Below are 14,321 nucleotides of genomic sequence, written 5' to 3'. Positions count from 1 at the left end.
TCTGCCACCATGGTGTGACGTGTACTGTCATGTCCCCAAGATATACGTGTCACACTGCTGAATGAGCGTCTGGGCACCAGCTGCTGGTGCTGACTCCTCTGTTAACACCTGTGTGACTCTGGATCAGAATCCCTTAATCTTTCCACATCTAGATGTCTTCATTAGTAAACAAACTGGGGTGAGCAACTGCCCAAACTACTTCTCATATAAATGCAGGTAGAGTTAATAGCAGTTGAAAGACATTTGCAAACCAAATAGCTCTCAAAATAATTAAAGGAAACCAAAACCAGTCCAGGACATTGTCATAATTTTTTATTATGTATCAAATTGTCTTCAATATAAGTTACAACTTGATTAAAGTCGATAGACATTTGTATCTATTTAAAGACAAAAAAATTCTTTATGTACAATATCTTGTCTAGAGTCTAGCAAATATAGTACCTTTCATTGCAGGATTTCTGCTTAATATAACAAGCAAAAACAAACAACTGAAAAAATATAAACCAAAGCAAACCAAACCCCCCGCTCAACTACAAATGTCAATATTGAATGAAGCATTAAAAGACAAACATAAAATAACTTTAGCTTTTATCTAGAAGTGCAGAATGAATACTAAAATTAGTGGCAAAAAAAAAACAAAATCAAAAACAAAAACCAAACAACCAACAAACAAATCCCAACAATCTTCATGGGTAAACTTTCCTGCTCAGGGATGTAAGCTGACTCTAGACCATCTCGCGGTTCCTGCGGATAGCACAGCACAGGATCATACTGAAGATCATGCCAAATATCTGGGAGATAGGAAGAAACATGAGGATCAGGGTGGTTTGATGTGAAGGCAGGCTGAGGGAAAGGTAGAGACACGGGTCACCCAGTCCAAGACAAATGACAAGGAGAATGGCATCCAGGAGGCCAAACGAGTCAGAAGGTACCGAAGCAGGAGAGATGCAGGCCAGATAACGAGAAGGACGCGGGACGTGAGGAATCTGGGGGGTTGGCAGTCAGGTGCACAAGCAGCTTCCTTGGGAACTTTCAGGGTGGGACAAGGAAGCTCAGAGCCAAATTAAATGCTCAAATTCCAGGTTTTCCTACAGTTCATACAGGTTAGTACTTTTGCGCTTGTCTTTGTGTGTATTTAATATTCCTTTTTTTTTTTTTGAGACGGAGTCTTGTTCTGTTGCTTAGGCTAGAATGCAGTGATGCGATCTGCCTGCCTCGGCCTCCCAAAGTGTTAATATTTTATTATTATTATTATTATTATTATTATTTTATTTGTTTATTTTTTTGAGATGGAGTCTCGCTCTGTCACCCAGGCTGGAGTGCAGTGGTGCAATCTCCACTCACTGCAAGCTCCGCCTCCCGGGTTCACGCCATTCTCCTGCCTCAGCCTCCCGAGTAGCTGGGACTACAGGCGCCCACCACCGCGCCCGGCTAATTTTTGTATTTTTAGTAGAGACGGGGTTTCACCGTGTTATCCAGGATGGTCTCGATCTCCTGACCTCGTGATCCGCCCGTCTCGGCCTCCCAAAGTGCTGGGATTACAGGCGTGAGCCACTGCGCCCGGCCTTATTTTTATTTTTTATTTTTGAGACGGAGTCTCGCTTTGTCCCCCAGGCTGGAGTGCAGTGGCGCGATCTCGGCTCACTGCAAGCTCGCCCTCCCGGGTTTACGCCATTCTCCTGCCTCAGCCTACCGAGTAGCTGGGACTACAGGCGCCTGCCATCACGCCCAGCTAATTTTTTGTATTTTTAGTAGAGACAGGGTTTCACCATGTTAGCCAGGATGGTCTCAATCTCCTGACCTTGTGATCTGCCCGCCTGGGCCTCCCAAAGTGCTGGGATTACAGGCATGAGCCACCGCGTCCGGCCTAATATTCTATTTTAAAAGGTATTGTGATATCTTGGCTGGGTACAGTGGCTCACGCCTGTAATCCCAGCACTTTGGGAGGCCAAGGTGGGCAGATTACCTGAAATCAGGAGGTCAAGACCAGCCTGACCAACATGGTGAAACCCCATCTTTACTAAAAATAATTAGCTGGGTGTGGTCGCACAGGTCTGTAGTCCCAGGTACTCAGGAGGCTGAGGCTGGGGCTGGAGAATTGCTTGAACCTGGGAGGTGGAGGTTGCAGTGAGTCGAGATCGCACCATTGCATTCCAGCCGGGGTGACAAGAGTGAAACTTCGTCTCAAAAAAAGAAAAAAAGAAAAGAAAGAAAAGAAAGAAAGTATTATTGTATCTTTTGCTGAAAGGTACTTCATGCCTTTCTTAGATGCCGGAGAAAGGAGGCGATTCTCTCTTTGGGGGCAGTCTGGCAAGGGGGCAGAAGCGGGCGGGGGTGGGGGAAGACTCAGGGAGCCAAGGCCATCCCAGCGAGGACCATGTTCCGTCTGGGGCTTTCCCTCACGGGGAGAGAGGACATGACCCCAAGGAACCTGGTTGGCCGTTGTTGGTTTCTAGGGGCTGATTAGCAGGAGACCTCCTTCTGGCTGCCCATTTTCAGAGGCTCTTCAGGAAATAATTCCCATGCCGGTAGCCTCTAGTGAACTCCTTTCTTAGGGAGAAGAACAGCAGGTGTGTGAGGAGACATGCTCTGAGGACTAGCAGCGCCAGCACTGCTGCCCATGTGCCCTGAACCTTAATGGCTAAGAGAGTCGACTCTGAAGAAACCCAGGGGAAACCTCAGATACTCCACTCAGGAGGTGAGAGGCTTTGATCAGAACGGCGGCCTCTCTGTCTCTCCATTCCCTAGTGGTAAAATGGAAATACTAAGGGCACGAGGACAAAGTGAGCTGACAAATGCACAGACTGCGGCAGTATCTGGGCAGAGCATGGGCTGAATCAGTGTGAATTCCTCAGTCCCCCTCCTGGGACGACATCCCGCCACTCACCATGACCACGGCAATGCCGATGCCCACTGCGCCGATGATGTGGAATTTATTGTCGAAGACCTCTTTGATGGCATCAGGACAGGACTTGGGGAGACAAACCAAGACCTGGGTGACACACAATCCTTGCTCCCGGGGCACCTCCTTCCTCCCATGGCACCCGTCTCACCCGGGAGAACTGGTGGGCAGAGGGTGGGCTGGGGACAGGGGTGTTCAGGGATAAGAGAAGTTCTGGCTGGTGGATGGAAAGGGGAGCAAAGGGATGGCTATGCTAATGGATGCTAAACATTTGGGCAGGACATCAGGGAAGGAGGAGGGACAGGCCCTGCTTGGGGGCCTATTTCTGATACGGTTGTAAGGTCACTTTTTACTACTCTGGAGCTGGACATTAACTCCAGCTTACAGACAGGAGGCACTGACAAAGTCAGAGCGGGAGTCCAAGACTCAGAAGCACGCCTGCCCTCGACAGCTTCCAGGCTGGCAGCAGTGGGCGGTGCCAGAGCACTTGTCGTTCCCCTGGTCTGGCCTTTGTTTTATTTTATTTTTTATTTTTTATTTTTTTTTTTTGAGACGGAGTCTCGCTCTGTAGCCCAGGCTGGAGTGCAGTGGCCGGATCTCAGCTCACTGCAAGCTCCGCCTCCCGGGTTCACGCCATTCTCCGGCCTCAGCCTCCCGAGTAGCTGGGACTACAGGCGCCCGCCACCTCGCCCGGCTAGTTTTTGTATTTCTTAGTAGAGACGGGGTTTCACCATGTTAGCCAGGATGGTCTCGATCTCCTGACCTCGTGATCCACCCGTCTCGGCCTCCCAAAGTGCTGGGATTACAGGCTTGAGCCACCGCGCCCGGCCTTTTGTTTTATTGCCCTTCAGTAAACAGAGGGCCCAAAGTAGGGGAGAAAGAGATGGGTGCCCTGGGACCCTTTCACAGGCAGACCGGGTCTTTCTGAGGCAGCACTTGGCTGCTGTCACTTTTATGCTCGCAGGGTTTGCCCACAGTAATGGTGCAGGGGCACCAGGATCTTGCTCTGAGTTTACCTTTATGGTCAAGGTTTCGAGGACATCCTTCTTGGGGCAGATGTCTGAGATAAACTGTTCCACGCCCCCAGCCAAACCACAGCAGTCCAACTACAGCGAGAAGGCAGGGATGGGGATGAGAGAAACACATTTTAAAAAAGATGATTAGAATGTTTGCACTGGTCTGGTACAGTCAGCACCGCTGTGTGCAGACACGGTCCGGAGTGAGCGCAGGAGGGTGTCTCTGCCAAGGCCACATACCGCATAGTGGATGGCTTTCAGCGTTTCCCGCTGGGGCTCATCCTTGGTTTTCAGCTTGTTGTAGGTGTCCTTGTAAAACTCCTGAACTTCCTTAATCACCTACGATGGGCAGACAAGAGAGGGGCAGAGGCGGCATTTTCACACCTTTCTCCACGAACAAATGTTACGTGTTCCATCTTGTTCTCTCTCTTTAAGCTCTCAGCCACGTGCTTGGACATCACTGGGCAGATGGCAGCTGCTAGCACTGCCTTCTCTCGGGGCCTTTGGGCACTTCCCATCTCCTCCCACGTCCTCCAGAAACCCGCTCTGGCTGTTTCTCCCTGTGTCTTATACTTTGGTCAGTTCTTCAGCTCTGCTTTGCTCCTCAATTGAATCTCTATGCTCTAAAGGATAATAATATTTTAAAAACTACTACTCCTGACTTGACTATTTCCTCAGGCTTCCATCTTCTTTTTCTCTTCACTTAGGTATGAGTTTTGGCAAATTACTAAACCTCTCTGTACGGAGTTTCCACATTTGTCTCTATAGCTCATAAGTTATTGTGAGAATTTAAATGAGATATTGCACGTTAAGCCCTTTGCCACTATGTCCAGTACAGAGTAAATCTGGAGGACGTGTCAGCTATTGTATTATAATATAGGGGATATATTATTATGTGCCTGCATCTGGTACATCCCAATTTGATGCGTATCTGTCCCTTTGATGCTCACCCACATCCAGTTAACAGACCAACAGCCAGCATTTTTCCTTCAGCATCTTTCTGACATTTTTCACAATGATCCATTCCTATTTCTATGGCTGTAGCTGTTATTGCTTGGATACTTTTTTTTTTTTTGAGACGGAGTCTCGCTCTGTTGCCCAGGCTGGAGTGCAGTAGCCGGATCTCAGCTCACTGCAAGCTCCACCTCCTGGGTCTACGCCATTCTCCTGCCTCAGCCTCCTGAGTAGCTGGGACTACAGGTGCCCGCCACCTCACCCGGCTAGTTTTTTGTATTTTTTTAGTAGAGACGGGGTTTCACCGTGTTCGCCAGGATGGTCTCGATCTCCTGACTTCGTGATCCGCCCGTCTCGGCCTCCCAAAGTGCTGGGATTACAGGCTTGAGCCACCGCGCCTGGCCTACTTTTATTTTTTAATAAAAATATTAAAAAGTATTAAATACTTTTTTAATAAAAATATTTTTTAATAAAAATATTAAAAAATATTTAAAAATATTAATAAAAATATTAGACCCTTGGCTGGTCTAAAAGTAGTGAGTTATCTCAATGGATTGCTCACGTCAGTTACAGATGGAAGTCCTTGTTCTATTTTTCCCTGCTTCCCACTACCGTACTTGACTAGTCTCAAGAACAAAACAAAACAATAGGGTTCCTGCCTCCTGCATCTCTCTTCCTTCCCCCTTCCTGCTGAACATGACAAGGTAGCCCTTCCAAAAACACTACTCTGATATGGCCCATCCTGGTCCAAAAGTCTGCAGGGCTCCCCACGTAAGCCCAAGCCCAGCCATGCTCAACCTCTTTGACTGGAAGTCCCCTGCCTCCACTAACTTTCCTCCTGAACACATCTCTCATTCAAGGTTTCACGGCTCCCTTGTCTATGAAGTCAAAAGAGATTCCCTTCCCCACCCCACCTTTTCAAATCCCATAGTACTTTGGATATAAATCACCTCTATGACCCTTGTCGATTTCATGTCTTTTTCCCATACTAGATGGCCAAGTGTCCGGAAGTGGGGCCCATAGTTCAAACATCTGTGGACCTTGCACAGGCTTGGGGGCAGCACTTGGCTCATGGGGGCAGCACTTGAACGTGTTATTTATAGATCAGAGGAGGAGGCAAGGGTGTCCAGCCCACAGAAAGCCTGTATTTTCTGAGTAATCTTTCTAAAAGTTGGGGGAGAGGGCTGCTGAGGTGTGAGACGGACAGACACACACACACGCACAGGCCCAACGGGTAGTTCCTGAACATCTACTATAAGCCAACACCATGACTGACACAATCTCGCACAGGACAGTAAGCGTGCTGACATTCCCTGCCCTGAGGAGGGCATGTTCGCTGGCACACAGGCACGCGATGAGATAAGGGGCCTGGTCAACAGCTGAAAGCGGAACAAAGTGCCCAGCCAGGACTTGCCCCCTGCTTCACTGTCCCCCATCCCCCAACTCCCAAACCCAAGAGATCTCATGGGAAAAACCTACCTCATCCTTGTGGGAATATCCCCAGATGGCCGCAGCTATTTCAATGGCGAATATCACCAGGAGGAAGCCAAAGAACTGGAAGGCAGCGAGGGGACGGGGTGAGAACAGTCCCAGCCAACCAGCCAGGAAAATCAAAGGGTATTTTGGGACAAGGAAGGACAACTCCCTGGGGAACAGGCATCTGGTGGCACAAATGAATAGCCTAGAAGGGGCAGGGAAGAAGTTCACAGAACAGGCAGTTAACCAAGCCCAGGACAGAGGCCACAGTGAGGCAAGGTGCCCGGACATGAGGAAAGAGCTGAGCACAGCCGAGCCCCCCCAGAACTAGCATTTACAAGGCGTTAGTTAAGAGTCAGTGAGCAGGAAACTACCATTGCTCACAAAAGACGCAGAGATTTGGGGAAGTAAAGGGAGTGAATCCACTCCATGGAGTTTGGAAAAGATCAAAACAGATTTGAAACAAGAAGAAGAAGAAGAAGAAGAAGGCAAAGGTACCTGTGGATTCAGGGAAAAAAAGCAAACGTGGTCCTCGAGAAAAGGGGGAAACAAAGTCCTTTTAGTTGCCTAGGGGAAGCGATAAGACAGGCTCCAGAAAGGAAGAGGGGCTATGCTTCACACTGGGGAGGGGCCCAGGCTGAGGACAGCTCATGCCCTTTGGGTACCTTCTCGACCCCATCCCCCTCCATCTGTTCTGTGGGTCTGGGTCTGGGCCTGCTGAGGTTTTGGCGGTGGGAGTCAGGGTGGCCGCGGGGATGCGGAGGGGAGACTCACCAGTCCCAGCATGCACTGGGACTCCTGCACAGCCCCACAGCAGCCCAGGAAGCCCACCAGCATCATGAGGGCGCCGGCTCCGATCAGAATATAGACTCCTACGGGAGGACAGAGGAAGCACACACGTGTGGAGACATCAGTTCAGAGGCTCAGGCATCTTCGGCAATTTGTTTCCCTCTGCCTAACTCCTGCCTCCCCGACTCCTTATTCCCCTCCTCTCAGGGAAGAAGTTCCCTTTCCTTAAAATACAGCCTCCTCTTCCACCTCTGCCCCTAGGTCTCCTTCCCACCAGCCTCTCTTCCACGACTCTACTTCATCAAGCCTATGCGCCTACCTTACCCTCAGCCCTTCTGGAAGATGCCCATTAGCCCTCAATCCAGGACAGAGAATATCCATGGGCATCCCCACATTGGGAATGCAAGCTGCTGCAGTCTCTCAGCTCTTTCCAGCAAGATGAGTCCACTCAAGCTCGTTAGCATACACCCTCCACACTTTGGCTAACTTCTGGGACCCTGCCTTACAGAGGATGCTGTCAGAGCAGATTTCCAGCAGGAAGGGGCCGTGCACACCTAGGCACCCCCCTACCCTACCCAGGGGTGGGGGGAACCAACTCTGCCTGTTCCCAGAAGGCGGGCCTCCCTGCCCTGTTGCTGGGTGGTGGTGAGGCACACACAGTTAGGAACGCCCCAAGGCACCTCTTGGCAAAGGTCCAATACCTGACTCTAGTGCAAAGGACACAGATCTGGGTGTCAGAAGACCCTTCTTTGGCCCTAACAGTGATGCTGATTGCTGTGTGACCTGGGGTAAGACATTTTCCCTCTCTGGGCCTCAATTTCCTTACGAGTAAAATTAAAGAGGTATGTTGCTGGAAATTTCAAAAGATCTCTATAGCATGCTAACGGGATCTTAACAGTCGCAACTCAGTTATTCCAGGTTCAGGGTGAAGAGGCTCCTCCTTGCTAAGGAGAGGATGAGTGACACCATCCCTAAGCCCTTGATTTGAGTGGCTGATGGGAAGGAGGTGAGAGAAGGGCAGCGACTTCTATAACTTTTGCCCAAACCCAGAACAATGCAAACCCCTGGGACAGAAATACAGTGGAGCAGCACTGGCCCCATTCGCTCCACAGCCCACCAAACGCATGAATGCCCAGAGGGGCTACCCCGCAGTTCTATTCTTGGGAAGCCACAGCTGTCCTGCAGGGACTACTCCCTTAATCAGCAGCCCAGCCCTACACGGGCCCCCTGGGAAAACCAGCAGAGCGGTCTCTGCCGCCCTGTCTTGCAGGCATGTTCTGTTTAGCCTTGGGAGAGGCTACTGTCACGTGTCGAGAGCACCAGCTCTGTGACTCTGGGGAAGCCACTTCACCTCTCTGTGCAATAGTTTTTTAGTCTGTAAAACAGGAGTAGCAATAATGCCCACTTCCAGGATTGCCGTGAGGATTAAGTGATATAATCCACATGTGCACAACAAATGCTAGCTGTTGTTAATTATACCATGAGTAACAGTCGTTCATAACCACCGCGGCGAATGTGAACCTGCTGCTGTCTCCCTGCGGTCCTGTCATTGGGACCAGAGACATCCTTGAAGTAGGGGCTGAAATCGCACGCGCGAGAGAAAGTCTGTGATGTTTCCCCACGATGCACAGCAGGACACTCGATGAGACCCCTCAGCAGGTGACACACTGACTTCACTGTCCCACATCTGCACCCGAGCAGGGCTGAGGCTTTGCAGGCAACAAACCACGTAGTCTGCCCACAGCTGAGGCTCACGGGCAGCACAGAGCAGAATGCACACAGAGAGCGTTTGTTCCTCCCCCTTCTCCCCCACATCCGTCGTGAGGTCAAGTCACGTGGGGTTACTGGTTACTGGCAAACCCCACGGTGCAAGAATATGGGTATTGTTCTTGTGCATGCCTGGCCCAGACTGGGCACGGGGACAAATGTAGCTTGTCCTCAAGTCAGGTCGCATCTTCCTGGGCAGTCAAACGCTGTGAGGCCACAGGCTGGGCTTGGGGAGGCCGTGCAGCCCCACGCATGGGGCACTGGGTAAGAGGGCAGCCTCCTTTGGTTCTCTCACATGGGGACAGAGAAAAGGCCCCAGTTTCTCCCCATCTCATGGGGGCAAGTCAAGGAAGGATGAGGTCACTCCTTTGAGCTCCATAGCAGGGGCTGAATAAACAGGAGGTATTCAGAGATCAAAAGGATTTACAAGCACATGAAATACAGTAGAGTGGGAACCAGCAGGCAGACATGTTTTCTCTAAGTCCAGATCCCAGTGCATGAACCTGGTGGTCCTGGCAGAGGCCAAGGGAGTTGGATTAGCTGCAATGAGCTACTAAAGGGAAAAGTATTTCCCACGCAAAGAGAGAGACCATTCTCCTAATGCGGCTTGTGGTTAATATTAAATATTCACGCTAGGGCTCAGCAGAGGAAGATTTTAAGATCAAGGGTTTTGTGGGCTTTAAATCTTGCGTGGATGGCCACAGATCTGCAGTGCCTAGCTTTAGCCCTCTCTAGTCAGGGGAAAAGGGAAGCGATTCCCTGGCAGCTGTGTTTGGGGACTCAGCAGCAGCCAGCAAGCTCTAGGGCAGCTCATCTGGAAGCAGGCCCCATGGAAGTCACGGAACCACTGCAGGGCTTGGGCTGCTTTTTCACAAGGGCTGTTCAGTGCTTCCCTTTGGAAAGGCTACTCATCGCTTACACCCCAAGCTTGTGAGCCAGGGCCGCTGATGACAAATGACAAAGTGCTCCTCCTTATACAACAAGTGAATGTCAGCTTGCTGTCTGACTCATGGAAAAACTTATCCATCACAGAGCCTTCTCTAGGGTTACGGTATGAATTTGCTTAAGGGTTGTTTATTCCGCTTTTTTCAGGCTGACATTACAGGCCTAGGGGAAAAAAAAAAAAGGCTGGTGTAGCAGCAGTAGCATAAGCCAGGGTGTCCTTTACACAAGAAATGGAACAGTGTTTTTCACTGTTCATCAGGGCTTCTCAGCTTAGGCCAGGGAGAGGACACAGCAGGCGCCAGTCCCCACACCAGCTCTGTCTTGCAAACAGCATTCACCACGCCCATTTGTGTGAAGGAGAACAAAATCCGGTAGGGCGTCTGGCCTGGAATAAAAGTTTATTATATCCAAATAACTCCATCAGGTGTTCAAAGAAACCCCACCTCTGCCCCCACTGGTTCCGTCTTTGTTCCCCACCCTCCCGAGTTCACAGGAATAAGTGCCACAATGGAATTCCATTTGCCACACACTGTACTTCTTTGCCTCAGAGGGGAGTGGGTGTGTAAGCCGTGCTGGTTTCAGGAGGGAGAAAAATGAAGCCCAGAGCAACAAAATAAACTGCCCCAGGTCACAAGCCAGGATGGGGACACCAGCTCACTGAGGCCAAGTGTCGCATGTCCTGAAAATCACCAGGCACCTCGTGATGGATAGGGGGCTGGCTGAGGAAGTGGGGGGCATTCGCGGCCTCTGGCTGGAGCCCTCCTAGAAGCCCTCATCCAGCAGCCATGGTTCTGGAGGGACACCAGGGAGCTGGGAAAGGCTGCTGGCCTAGGACCAAGAAAACGAAGTTCCCCAACATGCTTGCAGCCTGGGATTAGGGATCTTGCTGACGGGCTGCATCTCCAGGCCTGGACTGGAGAGAAGGCCCATATAAGGCCGTCAGCCGTTCTGGACTCACCACGGACTGTCTGCATGTTGGGAAGATTTTCACTTGCTTTTCTGCCTGGTGATATACTTTTTCTCTACTTGGTAAGCAGTGGCCCCACTGGGGAAAAGACACCCCTGGGCTGTTCGGGTTTCCTGAAAAGTCAGCCGCACGGTCAGGCTGGCCTGTGGGTTGCTCTGCAGATAGCTGGTGGCCCAGTGCAAGGGGTGGTCACCCCATGACTCTCCCTTGGAAAAGCAGCCAGGGTGTGGCTGGCACTCCAAGCTCATCTGCTAGGAGAAGGACTCTTCCTCCCAGTTCCATCCTCTTACCCATGAGATTCTTACCTCCCACATCTGAAAATATAAAGAATCAGCCATAGACGCTTTGGGTAACAGAAAAGAAAAAGTGGTTTGTTAGAAGCAGCCAGGACAAGGGAGGGCCGAGTCTCTCTTTGGAGACACAGGCACCGGCCACAGGGCTTTTGCTTAGGAAAGCGGGCCTGACTGTGCCTGCTCCTGCCGGCAGACCTGCTCCCCCAACGCAGGGCTCTCTTCTGGAACACGGTGGAACATGGTGTGGAGCGTGGAGAGTCTTCCCCAGCTCCCGCACCCGGCTCCTCCCTCCCGCTCTGCATTCTAAGCCTGTCGCAGACTCGCAAAAAATGTTCTGTTGCTAAAACAAGTCAGGGCGCTATAGAAACCTTTTCCCTAAAACCTCTGTGTGTATGTGTAGTTTCTTTTTAAACATACGTTGTGCTTTCTCTCACTTTCTTTCCGACAATAGAGAGACACACCCCAAAAAACTCCAGCTAACAATAAAAGGCAGTAAACCCAGCAAAACTATCCACAGGGCTCAAATGTTATGCAACCAATGAGCTGTTTTTAAAGACTCTCCCTACCCGGTTCAAGAGGTGGGAAAGGGAAGGTCTACACGGCTGGCCAGCCTGGCTTCTCCCCGAGGGACTGGGAGATAACTGTTTTCTCCCTCCTTTGTAAAAATAACTTTTTTGGTGGGTAGGAAGGAAGTGACCAAACTTACACTTTGAGCCTGACAACATGTCAGTGTCATCCTAAAAATAGGAGGTTTCCTTTGTTTCTCACAAATGAAAAGTTTCCTACCTCCAAGCCAGGCAGAATACAGCCACAGAGTCTGAATTCATGCCGACGCAGGCAACTGCGCTTGGCAAGCACCAGGATCCCCCTCCTCTGAAGGGAGCTGTGACGTGGTGATACAGCAACGAGAGGGACGGAATGGTGCTAGCAAGGCTGCCTGAGTGTAGGAAAAAAAACCCTGCCGAGTCTGTTCATGTTCAGAGGATCCCAGGCAGGTTTAAACTGGAAGCCTTTCTCCCAAAGCAAAAGTCGTTTCAAAAACAAACAAATAAAACTAAACACCACAGCATTTACCCCAGTACCAGGGGGTCCAAAGGGCTGGGCAGAGTCCATTCTAGTCCCTCCTGTTGTTGCTGTGTTTTCCAGGAGGCTGATGTTTTTCTGAGTCTCAGAGTCCCTATCTGAACAGTGAAGAGGAAACCCATCTATATCTTCCTCCAGCACTGCAGATCCCCAGGACAAGGAATTGGATTAAGGAAATTATGCAGGATAAGAAGACATAATTAGGATAGAGCATCAGAGATGAGAACGGAGGTTTGTAAACCCTCAAGAATGGGTTCAACTGGCCGGGAGTGGTGGTGCACGCCTGTAATCCCAGCACTTTGGGAGGCCAAGGTGGGTGGATCACGAGGTCAGAAGTTCGAGACCAGCCTGACCAACATGGTGAAACCCTGTCTCTACTAAAAATACAAATAAAAATACAAAATTAGCCAGGTGTGGTGGCATGCACCTGTAATCCCAGCTACCCAGGAGGCTGAGGCAGGAGAATCGCTGGAACCTGGGATGCAGAGGCTGCAGTGAGCTGAGATCATGCCACTGCACTCCAGCCTGGGTGACACAGCAAGACTCTATCTCAAAAAAAGAAAAAAAGAAAAAAAAAGAATGGGTGCAACTTTGGCAGACGCAATATCACATCAGAAAACCATCAACATGCCCAAGTTGGCCATCAGGAAAAGAAACTACATCAGTTAAATGCAAATTCACAGGCACAATGACACACACAAAAACTGCACAACTTGAAAGGGACACGACTGGCCAGTGTGGCCAGAGCAAAAGTCCTTCCCAAGCCCAAGTCCCTGGGTCAACTGGGGCCTCCAAGTTGGAGGAACTCCGTTGGCGCCAGAGTCTGAATTCACCGAGCCTTCCCCGTCCCTCACCTGTGTAGAAGCTGGAATTATTATTATTAGTTTCTTGCTCGAAGATGCTCTTGGTCTGAGAGTCGAATCGCAGCCATAGTCCAATGGCAAGGACAGCAATCCCGGCAAGCTGCAAGACACACAGGACGCCAGCATTAATTCTGGCTGCCGGCAAAACGCAGTCCCCGCGCGCTGAAGGGTGAGACTTGCAAGGACTCTGTGACCACTCTTGGTCTCTGCCCCTCATAGACGCCTGGTAGCTGCAGATGCCATTACGGGGTGTGTTTGATTAATTCAGGTACTAAAAATACCAGCAAGGGAGGAATAAACAGTCACCTACCTGCCGCCCATTGGCCGCAGGGGTATTTTACAGGCAACAGAACACTATACAGCAGTGAAAACGAATAACTCCAGCTACACACAACACTGTGAGTGCATCTCACAATGCTAAACCAAAGAAGCCAGAGCCACAGGAACACACACAATACGATTCCATGTAGTGAAAAACCGCTGTGCTGTTTAGGGATGCACGCAGAGCGAGATGCTTACATGTGGCTATAAATGATAAAGGAAAAGCATTGTCGTCAGGCGAGCGGTGATGTTTAGGTGGAGGAGGAAATTACGCTCAGGGAGGTGCCACGTGGCTGGGGGTGTCCTATTCTAACGGTTGACTTGGGTGATGGTTACGCAGTTACAGACACACATGCACCAGGGACGGCAGCTGCAACGTCCCTGGAGACCTGCTGCTCAGTAAATGACATGTCAGGGCCTCCCCTCGCTGGCACTGCTGAACTAGATGCTGGGCAGGAGGCCTCCTGCCAAGTCCACTCAGCGCCAGCTGAGCTCCCTCGTCGTCGCCCGTACCAGGGCTTGCCGGGGGAGTGACTCACAGGCCTCCAGTGTGCTAGCCGGCTGGACGTAGGAGTGGGTGGGCTCAGGTTTCGCTGGCCCACTCTCCTCCACAGAGGCACTCTTAGGCCAGAGCCTGCTCATCAGGGACCTTGGTTCTCAGCTATAGGAGCTGGTGATAGCCCACGGTGTGGATAGGCCTCTCTTTCCTTCCTTCTTTTCTCCTCTCCTTTCCCTCACGATATGGCAGTGAGTGCGGGCGTGCTGGGTAGACAGCGGAGGTGGAAACACTGGGAAGGGCCACCCAGACCTCCGCCTGCAGCAGTCACAACCTCACCTACCCCCAGGCACATAAGCAGATTTGCTTCTGCCAGGGAGGTGTGCTTCCACCACGAGGGGCTGCAGAGTCTGGCTTCATATTCTATTGCTTCCGTGTTCCCATCTGTA

At 50.7% G+C, this 14,321-nt stretch overlaps 1 protein-coding gene and 1 long non-coding RNA gene across 11 annotated transcripts in view; one reads left to right on the top strand and one right to left on the bottom strand.

Moving 5' to 3' along the window:
- LOC107000736 (uncharacterized) overlaps positions 1-14,321 on the top strand; it is a 92,742-nt gene that overhangs the window by 75,136 nt on the left and 3,285 nt on the right. The gene's annotated exons all lie outside the window — the stretch shown is intronic.
- CD9 (CD9 molecule) overlaps positions 296-14,321 on the bottom strand; it is a 38,586-nt gene continuing 24,560 nt past the window's right edge. The window contains exons 2-9 of one of the 10 annotated variants that reach the window (XM_077952856.1): positions 14,212-14,316; positions 13,047-13,155; positions 7,123-7,220; positions 6,352-6,426; positions 4,159-4,257; positions 3,919-4,008; positions 2,888-2,971; positions 296-791 (exon numbers count right to left, since the gene is read on the bottom strand). In XM_077952856.1, coding sequence (XP_077808982.1) covers positions 726-791; positions 2,888-2,971; positions 3,919-4,008; positions 4,159-4,257; positions 6,352-6,426; positions 7,123-7,188 — 480 coding nt within the window. In that variant the 5' untranslated portion in view covers positions 7,189-7,220; positions 13,047-13,155; positions 14,212-14,316 and the 3' untranslated portion in view covers positions 296-725. 10 annotated transcript variants of the gene reach the window in all.

The sequence above is a fragment of the Macaca mulatta genome, chromosome 11 (genome assembly GCF_049350105.2).
Source record: "Macaca mulatta isolate MMU2019108-1 chromosome 11, T2T-MMU8v2.0, whole genome shotgun sequence".
NCBI lineage: Eukaryota > Metazoa > Chordata > Mammalia > Primates > Cercopithecidae > Macaca > Macaca mulatta.
This window is presented reverse-complemented; position numbering and strand designations above follow the sequence as displayed.